This window comes from Numenius arquata, chromosome 23 (assembly GCF_964106895.1).
Source record: "Numenius arquata chromosome 23, bNumArq3.hap1.1, whole genome shotgun sequence".
NCBI classification, from domain to species: domain Eukaryota; kingdom Metazoa; phylum Chordata; class Aves; order Charadriiformes; family Scolopacidae; genus Numenius; species Numenius arquata.
The window spans coordinates 4530207-4550342 of record NC_133598.1 but is presented as its reverse complement, the minus strand read 5'-3'; the positions used below and the strand labels follow the sequence as shown (position 1 = coordinate 4550342).

General features: G+C 57.2%; 1 protein-coding gene across 2 annotated transcripts; it reads left to right on the top strand.

Moving 5' to 3' along the window:
- The first annotated feature begins 2463 nt into the window (after positions 1 to 2463).
- On the top strand, positions 2464 to 15857 carry LIMD2 (LIM domain containing 2). Of its 2 annotated transcripts, none has more exons than XM_074162851.1 (5): positions 2464 to 2645; positions 11584 to 11720; positions 14237 to 14281; positions 14491 to 14630; positions 15092 to 15857. In XM_074162851.1, the coding sequence occupies exons 2-5, from the start codon at positions 11679 to 11681 to the stop codon at positions 15249 to 15251; spliced, it is 387 nt and encodes a 128-aa protein (XP_074018952.1). In that variant the 5' UTR covers positions 2464 to 2645; positions 11584 to 11678; the 3' UTR covers positions 15252 to 15857. The 2 variants fall into 2 exon arrangements, with proteins under 2 accessions (XP_074018952.1, XP_074018953.1); XM_074162852.1 differs by lacking the exon at positions 2464 to 2645 and adding an exon at positions 9214 to 9429.
- Positions 15858 to 20136: the final 4279 nt, after the last annotated feature.

Below are 20136 nucleotides of genomic sequence, written 5' to 3'. Positions count from 1 at the left end.
TGTCTATGTGTGTGTGTGCACGCGCATAGGTGTGTGGGCAGGGACCTCTGTGTGTGCACTCATGTGAGAGAGCATGAACACGTGTGTGTGCACATACTTGTGTGTGTGTGCATGTGCGTGTATGTACCTGTGCATGTGCGTATGCATGCATGGGAGTGTGCATGCATGTGCATGCATGTGCATTGTGTGCGTGCCTGTGTGTGCCCACATGCATCAATACACACGTGTGTGCATGTGCCTGCACTCGTGTGAGAGTGCATGAACATGCTAGTGTGCATGTGGTTGTGTGAGCATGTATGCATCCACGTGTGTGTGCTTGTGTGTGTGCATGTGTGAGTATGCATGCACATGTGTGTGCATGTGTGTGCATGTGTGTGTGCTTGTGTGTGTGCATGTGTGAGTATGCATGCACATGGGTGTGCATGTGTGTGCATGTGTGTGTGCTTGTGTGTGTGCATGTGTATGTATGCATGCATGTGTGTGTGCGTGTGTGCGCTTGTGTGTGTGCTTGTGTGTGCATGTGTATGTATGCATGCACGTGTGTGTGCGTGTGTGTGCTTGTGTGTGTGCGTGTGTGTGCATGTGTGAGTATGCATGCACGTGGGTGTGCATGTGTGTGCACATATGCATGCATGGGTGTGCATGTGGGTGTGCATGCATGTGTGCATGTGCATATATGCACATACCCCAGTGCATGTGCCCCCCCACACACACGTGTGTGCACGCGTGTGCCGGTGCCCGTGCAGGCAGGGACGCGGCATCTCTCACCGGGGGCAGGGGGGGCTGCCGGGGGATCCCCGGTGGCCGCAGGCACGGGGCCAGCTCTGCACCCGCCCTGTGTCCCCCGCTGGGTGCCGGGGGGCTCCCAGCCCACTCCTCCTCTGCACCCCGGCCCCGACGGCGGTGCCAGGGCGAGGGGGGGCAGACAGGGCCCCTCTCCCTGCCTGTTTATGCCCAGAGCCCGGGGCAGCCGGCCCGTGCCATGCTCTCAGCGGGACCCCGCAGGCGATGCCTCGGATGCTGGTCCTGTCGTCCCCGTGCCCAGATGGACACGGCTTCTGCAGCCCTGCCAATCTCCTGCTGCGTGACACGTGTGACCGTCCCCGGCGCTGGGTCTGGAGCTGCTCGGCAACGGCTAATTTTACTATCGAGTCAAATTCCTCTTTTATTCGCTCTCGGTGGCAGAGAGCTTTCCATCTTTCCATCACGGCTTTCCATCAAGGCTTTCCATCACGGCTGCAATTTGGGCAACGCAGAGTGGCAGAGGTGGTAAATCACATCACCGCTGTCTCCTCGCCCAGTAAACACCGCCATAAATTCCTTCATCGTGTTTTTTTTCGGATGGGGAATGACAGAGGAGCCCTGCACCCCGAGCTCACCCGCCTCCGCCGCTGGGCTCAGCCTCCAGCCGGCCTTTGGCTCTTTCCAGCGGCACCACGCTGCCTTGAGGAGCTCAGGGAAGACTATTTGTTCCTGCATCGCCGTTACCAAAGCTCTTCCCGCCGCCCCGTCGCATGTTCTGCCTCCCTTTATCCCCCACGGAGGGGTTTGGGAGGTTAAGGCGAAGCCCTCGGAGCCACAGGGTCCTTTCTGCCGGCTCACGGCCATCCCTCGCCCGGTCTCCAACCGTCTCCGAGTTCCCATCAATTTTTAACTATTATTATTTAACCTATTTATTCCTAACATTTTGCCCTGTTCCCGGGGAAATCCCAGCCCTCCAAACTTCAGCCCCGGGATCCCAAACCCCAGGGATGCTGCGGGGGAACCTGCCTTTATCGCCCAGGCAGTGATTTTGAGAACCTGCCCTGGCAGATCCACCGACCACCTTCCATGGCACGGCTCCCACGGGCGGCTCATCGACCCTCCCCAGCGGGAAACTGGGATTTCTGAAACCACCACGGCTCGGTTTTGCCCCACTGGGGGGGGGGGTGAGGAGCGTTTGGATCCCCCTTTCCTTCTGCTGACTGATAAGATGCTTCCTCTGCAGAGAGTTTGCTGAGGCCGGGGTGGGGGGGGGGGAGGGGGGGGGGGGCGAGTTTGGCTTTTGCAGACCCTGGGGGGACAGATCCTGCAGGATGCCGGCAGGAAACCTCCCACGAGTGGGTTCGTGCCACGCGGAGGGAGCCCAAGGCCACGTCCAGAGTCTCGAGCGAAGCCCATCTGCACACGCAGAACACGGCAAGGGGTGGTGGCGGGGGGAGAGGCTGGGCAAAAGCTAATTAAGCCAGGGGGGGTAATTACGCTGCCGGCGGGGAGGAAAACGGAGGTAAAGCTTCGGGGTCGGGGAGGCTGCGGGGGTCCGGGGGCGGCTGGGGAGAGGGAGCCCGGGCAGAGAGGGGCTGGGGAAGGTTTGGGGTTAGAGGTTGGCTTCACACAAAGGAGCAAGCGGCTGGAAGACGGTACGACGCCAGAGCCAATCACCGCGGCGGCCCGGCGATAAAAGGGCTCGCGAAGGCGGCCGTGGGAGCTCGCAGGAAACGGCTCCCGCTCCCACAGCCCCGGCCTCCGCAGTGGGGAGAAGGGGAGCCAGAAACACCCCGCAATCAGGGCCGGCTGGAGGCACCCACCGGCCGGCCACCCACCCACCCACCCCCCCGGGGTGAAGCCCTCCTGTTCGGCATCGCCGTGAGGAGCCCAGGCATATGGTGAGCCGTCGCTCGTGGAGAACAACGGGGCTGAGAGGCGGCGAGAGGCTCGGCGGGAGACAATGATGGTCCCCGAGATGTGGGGAGCGAGGGGGTTCATCCACCCTGGGGATGGCCGCCGGCTGCGGCTCGGCGGTGGGAAGAGGGGGAGATGCTGGGGGAGAAAGCCACGACCGAGCGGTGGGGAGGGAGAGGGAGGCAAGAGCCTGGGGAGAAAGGGATGGAGAGGAGGGAGGAATGAAAAGAGAGGGAGAGCCCCGGGAAGCAGCACCGCTGGCCAGGAGCCACCCAGCAGCTGAGGGGGTTCATCCCCCCACATGCGCAGCCCCCCCCGGGAGGAGGTGCCACCTGGAGGCGCCGGGAACTTTTTGGCTTTGGGAGGTGGCTCGGCCCCGAGGTGGTCGCGGGAAGCAGATGGAGGGTGGGGTGGGGGGAAACACAAGGGGGTCTGTCCTCGGCCCTGGGTGGGCTGGCTGGGGTCAGGCGGGGGCAAGGGGACGCTGTCTGAGCTGCGGGAGCCTGTTGGGGAGCGATGCTGCTGAAGGAAGGTGTGCGCGGGGGGAACACCCCATGCCCTGCAGGAGCTGGGGGGGCGAGGGGCTTGCACCCGGAATATCACGGGGACGAGAGCGAGCGGAGGCCTGTGTTCGCTGGATCCGCTGCAGCGGGCATCTCGGGGTGCAGTGTTTTGGGGCTGGCACCCACCATTGGGGCTGTAATTCCCCCTTTGTTGTGTGCTGCAGTACGTGCCGGAGGGGGGCTGGAGAGATCCATTTTATTAAGCTGATGAGAAAGAGCAGAGATGGAAGAAAACCTGTTAGATCCCGACTCCCTTATCCCCCTTCGTTAATGCCGGCTAATTCTCACTGGTGTGTCTCCTGCCGCCTCATCCAGCCTGGCTTTAAACCTTTCCAGCGACAGGTCTTTCATCACTTCCCTGGGGAGGCTGTTGCACGACTGTGAGATTTAATAACAACACAAATACCCTGAGCTCTGACATAACCCTTAACAGCCAGGGATCTCCCAGGGCTTCACAAAGGAGAGCCGCTCTGTTTTCCTTGGGGGGGGGGGGGGGTCGGGGAGGGGAGAAGGGAACAGAAAAAAATGAAATTATTTGTCCACTGTCACCCCAAAATTAGCAGCAGAGCTGGGAATTAAGCCCAGGTCTCCCAAGTCCCAATCTGGCGCTCTACCTTACCATGTTTTGAGCCAGTCTGATCTGTCTAATCCCCTTGGATCACTTGAGACCAGCTAAGCTACCTGGTGGGTCATATATTTGACCAATTTTTCTCCTGATTTTTGTTCCTGGGCTGGGCATCAGCTCCGAAAAAAAAAAGCCCTGATAATTCAGCAGCCTGGATCATGCCTTGGAAACTGGGCTTTGTCCACCGAAGACATCGTGTGAGGGCTCTCGCAGGGAAGACATCTGGTGCCTCAGCTGAGCTGTTGTGTATTTAAGGCCAGGAGTAGCACATCTGCAGCATTATTAACGTAGATTACAAAATAATTGCGGGGCAACCGACCCAGCCTAGTCCCAAACGGCCCCACCGTTAACGTCCTTTTTAAATGGGAGCCCTGCAAGAAGCAAATTCCCAGTGAAGAAGTGAGGGTCTGTCAGAACCAGGCCCTTGGGCTTTGCAAAGCGACTGGATGCATCTTCTTTTTCACACAGCTCAAAACTAGGTGCCTGACCTTTTTTGGTCAACACAAATCCCACGAGATTTCTCATTAGGGAAGGGAGTTCCTCTTCTGGTTTCCTTCAGCCGGTCAGTCCTGTGAGCCTACAACTACCCCCTCCGGTCCTTCATGGCGATGGAGTTTCTCTTGTCCTTTTTGCCCGTCCTCAGCTTTTGCAGGGTTGTTGTCCATTGTCAGGCAGCTGCCACGTTCCCCCAGAGGTGTCTGCCTTTCGCTTTCCGGTTAATTCATTTTTATCTGCCATCTGGGGGTGTTGCAGAGCTTACCTAGCTGTTAGCAAAATCTCCGGGATGGAAAACATTAAATCTGGGGGAAGGGATTATTGCAATCAATATTAAGCACACTTTAGACATATTTCTCACTCCTCTGGTGTGCCCATAACCCTCTCCATATGGTCACTCCAGGGTTTTCAGACACAAGGAGCCTCAGCAGCCCCCGATGTGCCTCTCCAGGGCTTGCTTTTCCCAGCGCACTCGTTGTCCCACTGAAATCCCATGGCCTTGCAGAGCATCCGATCCTATACTGGGTGGTATGGCGTCTTGGATCCTACAAGGGAGGGTGGAGGTGAAGGCTGAAAATAGTCAGGGCAGCTCAAAAAGAATGATTTTTTTCAGAGATTTAACCTATGAACCTGATTTTGGTGGCTTTATTTTGGGTTTTTTTGGACACAATCTGCATTTGGACAGCAAACGCGGGAGGACACAGCAGCTCTCACAGGGGTCAGGGACCTGACGGGAAGTGGTTGTGCCGTGTTTTGGGGTGCCTGGAACAGGACTCGCTCCCGCTCTCGCTGCGTCTGCAGATGGCGAAACAGCAGAAGCTCTCGGGAGGGGCTCTCTTGGAGCACAAGAGATGGGCTAAACCACACAGGAACTGCCAGTCCAAAGTCTGGTGTTTTACAGCTGATATTCCACAAGAAGAGATCAGCCAACACAACAGGTACAGGTTGTGTTCGGGGAGAGAGGAAATTACAGGCAATTACAGGTCCGTTAATTGGAGTACAATAAAAGGTGAGTTTCTAGAGTAGGTTTTGGGAGAGTAATCAAAGACATGGGGAAGCAGAGTAAAACGCGGCGTGGTTTTAACACAGATCACGTCAAGCTGGCTCAGTATCTTCCTTGGATCTGACAACTGACTTCTGAAACAACAGGCCCTCGTGAGTCTGGATTTAAGGAAAGCGCTTGATACAGCGCCCCAGGGAAATGATTATTTTAGGTGGAGACAGGAAAGAGGATAAGGAAGGGACAGCAAAATGGAAGGAGGACACTTGGATCCTTCCACAAGGAGAGATCTAGGGACTGAAGTTGTAAACAGTCCCTTTAGAAGTCGGGAGATCTGCCCGTGGTGAGGAAAACCACAGCAGCAGACAGGAGGATGAGACCGGAGTCCTAGAAATGGCTGGAGTAGACTCGCGCCAGAGCAGGCACCTGGGGAGCTGCAGCACGAAGCTGCCGTAGCCTGGAGGGACCTCAGCAAGTGGAGGGCACTGAAGCAGAAAGAGCATCGAGAGTTTCTAGCAGGGGTGATGGAGGAAGAACACATCAGCCCGGATGTTTTCAGGGGTGCCAGAGAAATATTGGTACCAGAATACAAAGGCCTGAGATGTCCTTCAGTGTGGGACATCCAGGCCAGCTCACCCACTTGGAGCGGGCCACCGAGGTGGCTGTAGGAACAGGGAAAACCCACCTTATAAGAACAGATTAAAAGGAATTTGATTCTCCTGCTACAAAAAGACTGATAAAGAGTGTAATTACTCTTCATGAATCCCTCTGAGAGGCAAATATTACAGTGGGAGAAGAACTAGGAATATCATGCCGGTACAAGGATAACAGGCTATACGGTTATGAAGGAAACCAGGAGGTGAGGTTTCCAGGTGGAGCATGGTTTATGGAAGAGACTATGGAAAAAGTGAAAAGGGAAGGGAAGGAGCATAAATTGCTATTTTCCCATCGTGCTTGTTTGCACCAGGTTTATATTGCCCTTAATTAGTACCAGGCTGCAGAGCTTCCAAGTCTTTCTCCAGTCTTCCCTAATGTCCAACCTGAACCTCCCAAACTGCAATTTTTGGCCATTGCCGCTTGCTCTGTCACCTGGCACTGCTGAGAAGGATTTCTCTCTGCCTGGAAAGAGGCTCTTCTCATCCTCCCAGCAGGATTTCTGCTGCATTTGCTGCACCCGAGCTCCTAGCAAGGCAGGAGATCCCAGGGAGCAGAGACTCCCTTTAGACCATGATTTTTAATGGACACCATTAAACACGGCCACGGTCCTGGGAATGGGCTGTTCCGTGCTTCAGTTTCCACTTCTGGAAAACGGTTGAATCCCAGCAGCATCCTCCTGCCCCATCTCTCTCCTCACCGAGAGGCAGGGGCTGGGGACCAGCCCGGTCCCCCTTGGCCCTGGTCCTTCCAGGGCCGTGCACCTCCTCCTCAGGGGAGACCAGGCGAAGCAGGGATGAAGATGAGAGAGCAGAGCGGGTGGGCAGGGGCTTCCCTCGGGCTCCCTCCTGGCTTGTGCGGGTCCTCCATTGTTGCCCTTGACAAAGGCAGCCCTGTTCCTCCCCACAACTATTCCTTGTCAGCATCCTTCAGCATTTCGGCTGCAGATTTCCTGCCCACTGGCAGCCTTTCAAGAGGCAGCCTGGGCGCAGGACGTGGACAGAAAGCGGATTAGTGGGACACACTGGTGGAAGGTAGCTCCGTGCCGTGGGGTTGCAGGCAAGGACAGGTCTCTGTGGTGGGGCTGCTCTCCAGAAACCTGATGAACAGGGTAGTGATGTTCACAGAAACGGCCCAGCTGCTCCTCCCTGGTGTCTTCCATCCTGCACCAAGCCAGCCGGGACCTGCCCTGGGTCCCAAATACTGGCCAGGTCAAGTGGTTGGCTCAAAGCCACACAAGGAGCCAAGATCTGAAGCTGAATTAGGATCTTTGATGGCTGAAGTTGGAACCATGGCCACCAGGCTGGCTCCATCATCCCCTCCAAACTGCATCTTGCCGTCTCTTTCCACTCTTGAGAAGCAGAAGCAGTACTGTGTCCCCTTCCCTGGTGGTGCTGTGCCCGGTTCTGGTGCTGGCCCCTTTGATGCCAACTCTACACCACGCTTTGCTTCATGGTGTGGATTGGTCACGAGGCCCCAAGGCTGCAGAAACAGGGGCCAGCTGGGCTGTGAGCCGGGGGATTCCCAGGCTCAGGAGATGGGTTTTTCCAGCTCCTCTCCAACTCCTCCCCACGCAGTCCTGCTGAGAGAGACCATGGGCTTGGCTGGCCACGGGGCTGGAGGGTCAGCGGCTGTCCCGTCTGTGTAGGCTGCACTAATCCTGTACACGATCTCGGGGACATCAGTCCCCGCGGTGACCAGCTTAGCCCACGATGTCCTTGGGGAGAGGCTTGACAGCCTCTCGGAGGTGTTGAGCCCCTGCCCGTGCCTCGCCGTGCTGCCGGGGATACTCCGCATCCTCCCAGGATGGAGGAGGAAGGGGGCCGGCTCCCCCACACCGTGCTTTGCCTTTGGGAAAGCCTCTCGCAATGGTAGAGTGATCCCAGCAGTAAACATACACTTCACAGGGCTGCTAATGGGAACCATATGGCAGAGAGGGGCCTCTCGCCCTCCGCAGTCACGCTGCTTCCCTCTGCCGGAAACCCTTCGGCTTTCGGAGAGGCCATTAGCCAGCGCCGGGCTGGGGGCCCGCTGGGAGCAGGCTGGCTCGGCAGCGGTGAGGGGCAGAGGGGAAAAACTCCCGGCACCCATCCTGGCTGCGGGAAAGGTGATGCTTCGGAGGCAGGTCACCATCTGGGGGAGTGGGGAAGTTGCTTGAGGGGCCACCCCAGATGCTTCCCTCTCCCTACGTCTGCCCCCAGGCTCAGGCAGGAGGGTGAGAGGGGACGGGAGAGGCTGCTCTGCAAAGGCTCTGTGACCGAGCAGCTTCTGAGACGGATGTTGCCCTCCTCACCCCAACCTGCTCCCCGTTTGGTGCTAAAAGGCAGAGCCGGAGCCCCTCTCCAGATGCTCTCACATGGCAGCGGGCACACGTTCCCCTGTGGACGCCAAACAAGCTCCAACCCCAAGGTCTTGAGTCGATCACCAGTCGATCACTAAAAAGCCCCCAAAGCAGGACCAGCATCTGCTGGTGACGACCTGGACAGGCGGAGCTGGCAGCTTGGGCACCATGTGCATCCTCCCGGCTCTGGTGCCACGTCTCTGGAGCAGACCAAGATCCACCTCCCTCTGTGCCTGCCAAGCTGCGACCACCAGAAGCTGCTCCATCTCCCTGAATAGACGGCACAAGCCCAGATCCCTTGGGGTTTTTTTTTGTCCATACCAGCCATCAGATGGTCCCAGGAGGGGCAGGAAGAATGGAGGCTGTAAGACAAAGGGGTTCTCACCTTGACCTGAGCCAAATACCTGAAACTGCTGGCTGCATGACTAGGAGAGGACAGTCCTTTTCCCAGACTGTGCAGATGGCTAAGAGCCTTAGGGAACAGAGGTTTGGAGAAGTCAGATCTAGCAGTTACGGTGCCAGCCTCCACCGTGGAGACATGAACTTGGCTTTCTTGCTTTGTCACAGATGCCCTCTGCACTCCTCAGAAAATCAGAGTGTCTCCCCGTGCGCTGGAGGGTTGCCCTAGTAATTGTGAAGGCTTCCTAACATCGATGTGGCAGCATGTCCTTAAGCAAAGCCCGTTCCACTGGGGTTCCTCCGCTCATGGAGGCTTGTGTTGACTGCCTTGGGCTCAAATCCCATCCTGTGCAGACTAATGCCTCCTTGGAAGAGCGATGACAGCAGCTGAGGGCCTCCGAGAAACCCTCCCGTGGTTTCTAACTTGTTCTGTTTCCCTTATCGCTTCAGCACACCCTTCCCCTTTGAGATTTCTGCTCTTGCCTCCTGTCCTTCGGCAGGAAGGACGTTTAGCAACTTCTACTCACATGCCCGGAGGGCAGCCACACCGAGGGGACCTCTCGTTTGAAACGAAGGCTGGGAGAGCTTGGGCACGGGGCTGCCAGCGGGGTACGTGCACGGAGGGGCAGGGGGATGTTAAGAGGAAGGAGACCTGGAGGATGGGGCTGGATGGAGAACATCAAGCCGTAAGGTAGGATAAGTGGGGTGGCACTGAAGGGAACAGGGTTCGGGGGCAAGTGAAGGAAAAGGAGCAAAGAGTAAGTGGAAGGAGCCAGGGATTGTGTGCTTACGGAGAAAGGCAAGAGGGGGATGATGGAGAGACTGGGGGAAACCAAGGGAAAGAAGGTGGCTGGGGTAGGGGAGGAAGACGAGCTGTGAGAGAAGAAGAAGGGAAGCTGGGGGTGGAGAAATGTTTGTGGCAAAGGCAGGGGAGAAGGTGAAAGGCAGGTGAAAAGGGGGAGGGTTGTGCACTCGCATTAGAGGTGCGCGTGGGGTAAGGACCAGAGGGGTCTGCACTGGGCTGGAGGCACTGTACAGACCCCAGAGACATGAGAGGGAAGGTCCTGTCCCAGGGAAGGGGGGGCAGAGAGGGGCTGTGGGCTTGGGCCACCAGCCCCTGCCACCAGGACGGCTCCTGGGCCATCTCTGCCCCGGCCCCCAGCACCCACCGGGTACGGCAGCAGCCGGCTGCGTGCTGCCATCCGCCCCGCTCGGCGAGCAGGAAATAACAACCAAACCGCAGAGGAGACGGGAAATGATTTAGGTAAAAGAGGAGCCGTATTCTCAGACGAGGCTGTGAAATGTTTACGACGAGGGCCGTCCAGTCCCCTCACCCCAGGGCTGCGAGGGGGACCCCAGCTTCCCCAGCCCCCCCCCCCCCCCCACTGCATGGGACCTGGACCAAGGGTCTCTCAACTCTCAAGGCAGCTGCTAATTTGGGGTACTTTGCCAGGCACAACGCGAGCCTGGTGTCAGCCATTGGGTGTTGGGACTTTTTAGGCAGCCAAAGAGCCCCCCAAAACCCCATGACATGTTTGCAAATGTCACCATGAGATTGGCGTGGCGGAGACATCCCAAACCCTCCACCCCGGCACGTCTCCTGCCCTTTCTCAGGGTCTACCCTTGGGAAGCAGGAATGTTTTTGGGGTGACAACATGAGGCTGAGAGGTTTCAGTGGGAGAGAAAAGCAGCCCCAGACAGGAGGGGGGGTGGCGTGCGTGCTGGTTTTCCAGCCCCCAGCGCATCCCTGTCATTGCAGAGCTGCAGAGCCACCCCGTTGCCCTCCTGTCCCCTGCTCTGCTCTTCCTTCGGCATCACTTGCTCAACCCCACATCTCTCTTGCGTATGCAAAACAGGGCTCATCAAGCCTGACCTTTTATGGGTGTTTTGAAGGTAAGGCGCAATGGGGAAAAACCCCCGGAGGATCTGTCGGTGCCTTTTCAGCTGATTTTTACCAAAAGGGGTGATTTGCAATGCTGGTGGGTTGGGGTTTTTTTTGTTTTTTGTTTTTTTCTGTGCTGCATTAAAACTGGTCTGAGATCTGTCAAACTCATCCTCCCGGGCACTCGGCACAGCTCACAGAGGCCACGGCTCACGGCTCTCAGCCCGAAGGCAACGTGGGCTCCCCGGAGAAGACAAAAATCCCCATCACTCGCTCTGCTGAGCTGTGATTCAGCAAGCCCTTTCTGGGCTAAAATTAGACTAAAATCACAGTCCTTGCTCCAGCAACACCAGTGCTTTAGTGGCTCTAACAACACTGGGTGCTGGTTTCGCTGCCTGGGCAGGACAGCGGCTCTGGCTGGGAGTTAGCCTTGCTGCTAACGGCCTGGCCATTGCCTGGCAATTGCTTTCCACAGGCAGGTTTGGAGCAGAAGCCATCACATCACCTTCTGCTCGTGTTTCCAGCCGCCCTCTCCCACCCTAGCCCACCCCATCCCACTAGACTGGGGCTTTGAGCAACCTGGTCTGGTGGGAGGTGTCCCTACCCAGGGCAGGGGGATTGGAACGAGATGGTCTTTAAGGCCCCTTCCAACCCAAACCATTCTGTGATTCCATGAGCATTTTTGTATGGGACCAGAGGACCAGAGCTGCCGGGCTCAGTGCCCCAGATCACCTACCAGCTTCCTAAAAACCCAGCAGTATTCCAGCCCCGCATCTCCTGTCCGCCAGTCCAGTCTGGTGTACCTAAATCTCTTGGACCCCTCAAGAAACCTCTAGACCCAAAGGGGCTGCGCTGACCCCACGGAGGAAGCTTTGAGTGTGTCACTGCCACGCACCAGCTCCTGCAGCTGCCAGGTTTGGGGTGATGAAACCAACCACGCTCCTGTTGACATTTCCTTTCCAGGTGTTGCAAGAGGTCTGTCTTAGACACCTCCCCGGGGAACATCGGCCCACAAACTTCAAGCTCAGGATTAAATAGACGGAGGAGGGGAAGGAACCATGTTCCAGGCCACGGGACCCGCCAGTCCACCCCCAACTCACGTAGGTAGCATCCCCTGCGGTTGGTGTGGGAATTTCAACCCGGGTTTTGGTTCTCGGGGACGGAGGGTTGTGTACAGAAGCTGTATTCCGGACCTGACATTTTCGGGTGATCAAAGGCACAGTCACTGCTGCTCAAACAACAAAGCTGGGGACAGGAATGTTCCAGCAGAAGGTGCTGTTTGCTGAGCACATCGCAACGCCAGCGTCCAGGCTCTGGTCCGTTCCGAGCCGCTCACCCCGCTCTCCTCTCCAGTTGCCGTTTTGTTTGTTTGTGTTTCCATGGCTTTCTGTGCTCACAATTGGGAGCATGCGAGCGGCTCAGGCTCGGAGTGATTGGAGATGGAAAAACATAAAGGCTCAAGAACATCTCCTGCTGGGACAGGATATGGCCCCTTCCCCGAGGGAGGATATATCTGATATGAAATAGATAGTGTGCCTGATCGGAGCCAGAAGGCTGCCGAGAAGTGACGAGCAACGGCGGATTGCCTGTAGCCTTGGGAACGGATGTATTCCAGCTCCAAGGAGGCAGCGTTTTCCTTAGCTCTGGTCAGCTCAGCCTGGAAACAATATATTAAATGCTAACCCCAGGAGAGCACCTGCGGTTGTTTTACCAGCACCGAGGGACGCAACTGGTTTTACACGGCCCGAGTCTCCTCGCTGCCCGTGTCCCTCTGTTGACTTTGGCTCCCTCTTCCAGCCTTGTGGGAGTGAGAGGAAAATCGCGTCCCTGACCTCAGTCAACGAGAGCAGCTGGGAAACGTCTGAAGAGGCAGCTCAGCGAAGTGAGAGTTTCCTGTGCGTCTCTTAGACAAGCTGTTCCCAAAAATACAGAGGAGAAACGATGGAGAAGGACAAAGCAGGAGGAACGGGGAGGAAAGATCAGCCCTGGGGGCAGAGGGAAAGGGCAGAGCTGGCCAGGCAGAGTCAACCAGCATCAAGAGGAAGGACAAGGAGGCAGCGGGGTGATATTCCGGGGTCCCATTGCCCCAGCCCTGGGAACAAAGAGTGAGATAGTCTGTTGTAAAGTGGCTTTGGCTGGTTCACCTTCCTAAAAGTGTGTTTACCCCCTTGGTCCTGGCTGTGTGAAAGAAGAAGGGAGCATTTTCGTCAGTGCAAAGGCAGGCTAAAATACTTGCAGGTGGACCCAGGGGGTACACGCACAAACAGCCAGCGAGGGGAAGGACCAGGAGACGATGAGTTTGGGAGGAGATGAGTTGTTGCAGCTGCAGATGGGAGAGCGTGGAGAGACCCCGCTCCGAGATCCAGGGGGCAGAGATCCAGGCACCTCAGTGTTGGGAACTATCAGCCCCACCAAGCTGCAGGATGCCATGGAGAAGGTCTTCGGCTCCAAGCGTGCCCCGCTGCCCTCCTGTTCCCCCCCACACACAGACACAGCCCGCAGGGACTCAGCAGCGAAAGCTCTCCCCCACGGCGCAGACGCTTCCTGCGCAGCGCCTCGGGCTGATAACGGGGCGAGAGGAGGAACTCGGAAGCAAAACATCCGCTGAGGGGGAACCAGCACCACGTGCTCCACCGGAGCGAGGGGCACCCCAGTTATGCCCTGGGGGGACTGGCGGGCTACCACTCTCCGGCTGCGGGCAAAGACCCCCACCGGCAGTGCTGCCAGAGCCCCGTGTGCCTCCAGCAAGAGAAGGGTGAATTGTCACCCTCCAGCCCTGCGGGGTAAATGTTGGTTAGGAGGAGGAAGAGCAGCACCTGGCACCAAAGCAGAGCTGCTGTTCGTAGATGCGTATCCCGCAGGTGACGATGAGCCAGCGCAGGTCACAGCGGGAGTTTTGCCAGGGGCTGCAGCAGCTCTGCAAAGCCCTTTCCCCCTCTCTGTTGTTATTCCCAAAAGGCTGGTGCCAGCCCTCCATGGTCTGAGACACCCATGGTGGTGGCAGTGGGTCACCAAGGACAGTAATCGATGGCTGTGGACGGTGAGAGCTGCTCATCAGTGGTGGCCGGGAGCAAGGGAGGGCTGTCACCCTGGGGTTGTGCTCTGCAACACCTACACTGTGCCATTGCTTTGATCTCTGACTGGGGGCTACCACCTCAAAAGAGGTCCGCTACGCCTTGGGCCACGGAGGAAGCAAAGCCATGACACGCTCCTGTCCTGTCCTGTCCTGCTGGTTGAGAGCTGGCCGCTCTGCCCCCACGGCCCCAGGCACATCCCACAGCCTCCTGCTGCCTAGTTCCCCCTCTGCAATATGTAAATGGCTTTTCCTCTTTTTCTATTATCCTCCCTTCCTTCTCCTCTCTTTGGGAAAAGCACCACAGCGCAGGAAGTAACTCCCACACAAGGACCTGAGGGAGGTCATGGCCTCCGGGCGAGTGAGTTCAGAGAGGGCCACCGCGTGCCCATGACAGCCAGGCAGAGGCTGTTTGTGTGTCCCAAGGTCCTGCAGCTCAGCTGCCTGTACCGATCCTCTGCTGCTCCTCCTTAAACCCAGCTCGGTGCCCAGGCTCGTCAGGCCAAGCTCTCATTTTCATTTCTCTTCTCCTTCCCTCCTTAGGAGGCAAAGAACAACTCAGGAGGCAGCACGGTGCAGCGCTCCAAGGTACCCGTGGCTTCACCACATCCTACCGATGCTCGGCGAGGGGGGAAGGACCGAGAGGGGAGCAGTAGGGGGAGGGCGAGGGGAGATAGGGGGGCTCCACGCCAACCAGCGCTCCAGCAGCATGGCTGTTAGGGAAGAGGGCTGTGGTGGGCACAGGATCCCCCAAACTCCTTCCTCACCCTCTCTCCCTTTGCTCTCCCCTTGCCCAGTCCTTCAGCCTGAAGGCGCAGGTGAAGGAGATGTGCACCGCCTGCCAGAAAACCGTCTACCCCATGGAGCGGCTGGTGGCGGATAAATTTGTCTTCCACAACGCCTGCTTCTGCTGCAAGCACTGCCACACCAAGCTCAGGTGAGCCGGGCCAGGAGGCCACCGACAGCAAGGTGGACGGGTGTCACCCACCCACCACAGCCCCTCCTCTTGTCGGGTACCTAAAGACCCCCAGCCCACTTATCGCGGCGAAAAAAAAAGAGCTTATGTGCCCACCTGGTCCCAAGTCTCAGCTAAACCCCACCTGGTTTGGAAGAAGAGTGTTTTTTCCCCTTGAGAGCAGCCCCAAGGTAACATGGAGCTGAGCCAGAGCATCCTCTGAGGTGACACTGAGCCAAGGCTGAGCCACCCTGTGGGACGCCCCCCCCTCTTTACAGACCTTTAAGGCAACCCCTAAAACACTGAGCTGGCTGGAGGGGGTAGTTGGCCCTTTCTGCATGTTCTCTCCTCCTTTTTCCCCTGTCCTGGTTCCCCTGAGCCTCACACGCTCCCCCCATCCCACAGCTGAACCCCCAGCTCACGCTGTCCTCCTCCTTCCCCAGCCTGGGCAGCTACGCGGCGCTCCACGGGGAATTCTACTGCAAGCCCCACTTCCAGCAGCTCTTCAAGAGTAAAGGCAACTACGACGAGGGCTTCGGGCGCAAGCAGCACAAGGAGCTGTGGGTGCACAAGGAGGTGGAGAGCGGGACCAAGTCGGCGTGAGCTGGGCCAGCCCCCCCCCCCCCCCCCGCCGCTTCCCCGGAGCCCAGCAGAGATGGCACGGAGCGGCGCTGAGCCGGGGGCTAACTGAGCTGATGTAAAGCAAAGGGGGACCCAAGGGGCCGTGGGGAAGGGAAGGGAGGCAGCCCAGCCCTCTTCGGAGGGTGCTTAGGGGGGAGCCAGGGCAGAGGAGACCGGGGATAGAGCCCCCAGACCTGGAGCTTTCTCTCCGCAGGCCCCTCTCCCCCATGAGATCAGACCAGAAGCACTTGCCCCCACAGGACCCCCAGCCCCGTTCACTCATTTCAGGCCTGTCACCATGGGAAAGGAGATGACCTGGGGGCTTTCCCCAGCCTGTACCAGCTCCTGCCACACCAATCCTGCCTTGCTGGGGCTCCGAGTGAGGAGGGTCCTTGGTTTACATCAGCTCAGTTCAGCTGGGATTGTTCAGCCTTAAGGATGCTGCCCTGCGACTGTTTAACAGTGTCTGTCTTTTTTATATTTGCCTTTAATTGGTACGTTCTGCGCTGGAGCCTGGCACCGCAGCTTCACGCGTGACACTGCGCCAGGCGCTCTTTTATTTTTGTAATACAAGGTTTCCGAGCCTTCCCTGTCTTGTCCTGTGTTCCCAGGGACCCGGGTGGGTGGGAGGAAGGGTCAGGTCTGTCTCTCACTGCCCAGTTACTGTGGGAAGGATCGAGAAACTACTCCTGGATACGTGTGTGTGATGTTCTGACTGAGGCAGACGGGTCCTTTGGGGACTGAGCCCGGGATTTCAGGTTGCACGCAGCATTGCTGCCCTCTGAGCTACAAACCCCAGCCGTAACTGGGAACCAGCCCCACATGGAGCCCAGACCTCCCTCCCAGGGAATTCATAGAATCAAAGAATGGTTTGGGTTGGAAGGGACCTTAAAGATCACCGAGTTGCAACCCCCTGCCATGGGCAGACACCTCCCACCAGACCAGGTTGCTCCAAGCCCCATCCAACCTGGCCTTGAACTCCTCTAGGGATGGGGCAGCCACAGCTTCTCTGGGCAACCTGGGCCAGGCTCTCACCACCCTCACAGGAAAGAATCTCTTTCTAGTATCTCATCTAAATCTCCCCTCTTCCAATTTAAAACCATTCCCCCTTGTCCTGTCACTACATCTCCTGACAAAGAGTCCCTCTCCGGCTCTCCTGGAGGCTCCCTTCAGATATTGGAAGGCTGCTATGAGGTCTCCCCGGAGCCTTCTCTTCTCCAGGCTGAACCACCCCAGCTGTCTCATTCTGTCTTCATAGGGGAGGTGCTCCATTCCCCTGATCATCTTTGTGGCCCTCTGCTGGACCTGTCCCAACAGGTCCATGTCCTTCACCCTCCTGGGGATCAGATCCACCCCTTTGTCCCACATACATTTCGTGGCTTTCCCCTCCGTATCCATAAACACGGTGCCTGGCCTCTGCAAGCAGCCGCCGGCTCAGCCCCCTCCGCAGGCGGCAGGACGGGCACCGGAGCGGGGCCGAGGGCTGTGATGCAAGGTCTGGTGTGGATCGACCCCATCTGCTGAGCTGTGATGTCTGGGTAGCACCGTCCACACAAATCCATGAGCCCAACAAGACCTGCCAGGCTGGAGAGCCTAATGGTAGGGAACGCAGGTGAGTCTGGTTTTAATTACTATTTACCTCCATCCTCCACATGCACAATTTGTAACACTAGCTTAAAAGAGTGAGCATTCAGGAACCCCATGTCTTTCAAACACTACAGGATTTAGGCTTTTCAGAGCCCACACAGCAGAGCAACAGCCTCTGGTATCAACATCAAGAGCCCCCATTCCATCCCTGATAACATCAGCTCCCGCTGAGCACGTCCTGTCTGGGAGAATCCAGACACAGGCATGGAAGAAAAGGGAGCTAAGGATTGAAGAGGCAAAAAGATGGGTACAAGTAGTCCACAGGAGTCGCAGGAGGAACAGACAGTACGTATAGAGATGTCTTCTTAACCCTGGTCACCGCAGTACTCCTCCCCCAGTACAGCTCCTTCTGGGGCCCAGCAGCATCATAGGACCTTAAAGATCATCCAGTTCCAACCCCCCTGCCCTGGGCAGACACCTCCCACCAGACCAGGTCGCTCCAAGCCCCATCCAGCCTGGCCTTGAACCCCTCCAGGGATGGGGCAGCCACAGCTTCTCTGGGCAACCTGGGCCAGGGTCCCACCACCCTCACAGCAAAGAGTTTCTTCCCCAGATCTCATCTCAATCTCCCCTCTCTCAGTGTCAAACCCTTCCCCCTCCTCCTATGGCTCCCCTCCCTGATCCAGAGTCCCTCCCCAGCTTTCCTGGAGCCCCTTGAGGGACTGGAAGGGGCTCTAAGGTCTCCCCAGAGCCTTCTCTTCTCCAGGCTGAACCCCCCCAACTCTCTCAGCCTGTCCTCACAGCAGAGGGGCTCCAGCCCTCCCAGCATCTCCGTGGCCTCCTCTGGCCCCGCTCCAACAGGTCCATGTCCTTCTGATGTTGGTGGCCCCAGAGCTGGAGGCAGCACTGGGGGGGGTGGGGGGGGTCTCTTGGATTTGTACATCGCCCCAGCTCCCCTTTGCTGGCAAAGCCACAGTCACACCTGATCTCAGGGGAGATAAACGTTGGACGACCCCAGGAGCCTGATGTCCCTCTTGTTGGACAAGCTATTTGGACAGCCCGACTCCTCCTCACACCGACACGCAGGCGGCAGATTTACACCACACCAAAAGCCGCTTCCTGAGCAGCCCTGAGCGCTCGCTGTCGCCAAAGAGAAACCGAACGGTGGCCGCTCTGTGGCAAGAGGGTCTTGTGATGCTGCTGGAGTTGTGGCCCCTTCCTTCCGAAGGCTGGCTTCAAAAACGAAAGCAGGCTCCTCGGTTTCGCTTCCTCTTTCATGCTGGCCTCACTTCCCCATTCCCTCACCTCGGCAGAAAGCATTTTTAACACCACCAGATGATTCTGGGGTAGGAGAGGGAGGAAAACAAACCCTACAAACCCAGCTTTTAAATGTCGGGCTTTCAGTTAAAAAGAGAACATTAAGCAAGAAGAACAATGAGGTTCCATTTCTCTCCTTCCCTCCCCAAAAATTGAAATTTGGGGTTTAGTCTAAAGGCAGCAGCACTCAAAGTTTCCTCGTATGTGCACAGAAAACTCTTGTTGATGTGGCAGAAACGGAGAGAGCGTGTGCCAGCACAAGAGGCGTGAGCTCTCCAGCCTGCGATACGATGGGCTTTCTGATTTTGAGACCATTCGGAGATCATTTTTCTGATTTTGAGAACCAACCGCCAGGCTGGATATTTACCGAAACAGGCTGCAGCAACCTGACCCGGGCCCCACCGTTCAGGGGAGGGAAACGACTCCGATGAGGATCCGATCGGCGTCGGGGAGGGACGTTGGATGCCGCTCCATTTCGCAGAACGGCTGCTGCGCACCAAGCGGTGAACTCCTGCTCCCCCGATTAACGCTGGGCTCTGCACACAGGGAAACCCTGGTGGTGACACACGTGGGAAGGGTTTTTATTCCACCGCTTTGAGCTTCTTTTATCTGCCCGATACATCTCAAAGGCGGCACACTGCACAAAGGACGGTTTGCCCGCTTTCCCAGGGCGTCCCAGGAGAAGCAGCACTGCAGAAACCCCAGCTTAAAATGTCTCAGACTGAGAGGTTTCCATAAAACAGATTAGGAAAAAAAAAAAAAAGCCCCCAAAATTATCTCTTTGTCCCTAACGTTGAGCTGAAATCCAGCTGATTTTATGATGAGCGCTCGTCTCACGCCACTGGGGCTGGATGGAACCCTCCTTTCTGATCCACCCATACCCTGAGCAGACACAAAAAATCCTGTTTCTGAGCAGACACGGTGACTTCTTACTGCAACACCTTCGCTTCACATCTCCACCCTGAAGCACAAGGGCCATCTTTTCTCATCCCAGCTGCCGGCGGCGCCCCCTGACCCTTGCCTGACCCGGCAATCGGTGTGGACGGGGTTAGCAGGATTCGGGATGTTCAGACCTCACAGTTGGGGTAAGATTTAACGATGTAAATACCCATGAAGAGAAGGAGGACGGCAGGTTTTCAGAGTATCCAAGCTGCCAATCGTTATTATGGCTTTTTTATTCAAAATTTCGGAGCGGCCAGTGGAGCGGTGGGGGAAGCATCCTGCGCTCCCCCTGGTGAGGCTGAGCCGCACTGCAGAGCGGCTCCGCACAGCGGCAGCCCACGCCAGCCGGGGACAGCGATGGTCCAGAGGGATGTGGAGATAAGAGCTGGGCTCCCAGAGAAGCCTCCAGCATCCCAGGGGGCAAAGCAAGAGCCGGGAAGACAGATACCGTCCGTGACCTACTGGAGGATGCTGCCCAGAGCTTGTGCTCGGTGGAGACCGACTACTTAGAGTTCCTTTCAAGCCACAACAGGTCCCTGCTGGGGTTTCTTTCTGCTGCTCCAGCTCAGCGAAAGCCACGCAGCAGCTCCAGGGGAAAATATCCCCAGCAGAGGAGCCAGAGATGCAGCAAAAGTGGCAGCCAGAGCAGAGCACGCTGCGGCTCTCCTGGGCTCCAAGTGATGCAGCGAGAGCTCGGGAACAGCGGATTTAACAGCAGCCCAAGGGCTGTTCCAGGGTGTTTTGATGATGCTCCAACCCTTAACCTGGAGCACAGAAAACGGCACAACCCTTAATCACAGAGGATGGCACACTGCCACCTGCGCTTCCTCTCCTCCAAAGAGGAGGATCCGGTCCTGCCACCACAGAAACAATACGACCGAGGAGCAACAAATAACCTTTATTTATTTAAACACACCCCCCAACCTCCTTCTGCATTTCCACACAAGTTACCAACCTGCCTTTTAGCTCAAGAAAGGACATTTTCCGGAGCCTAAAAATTCAAGCCAACAGATTCACGTAA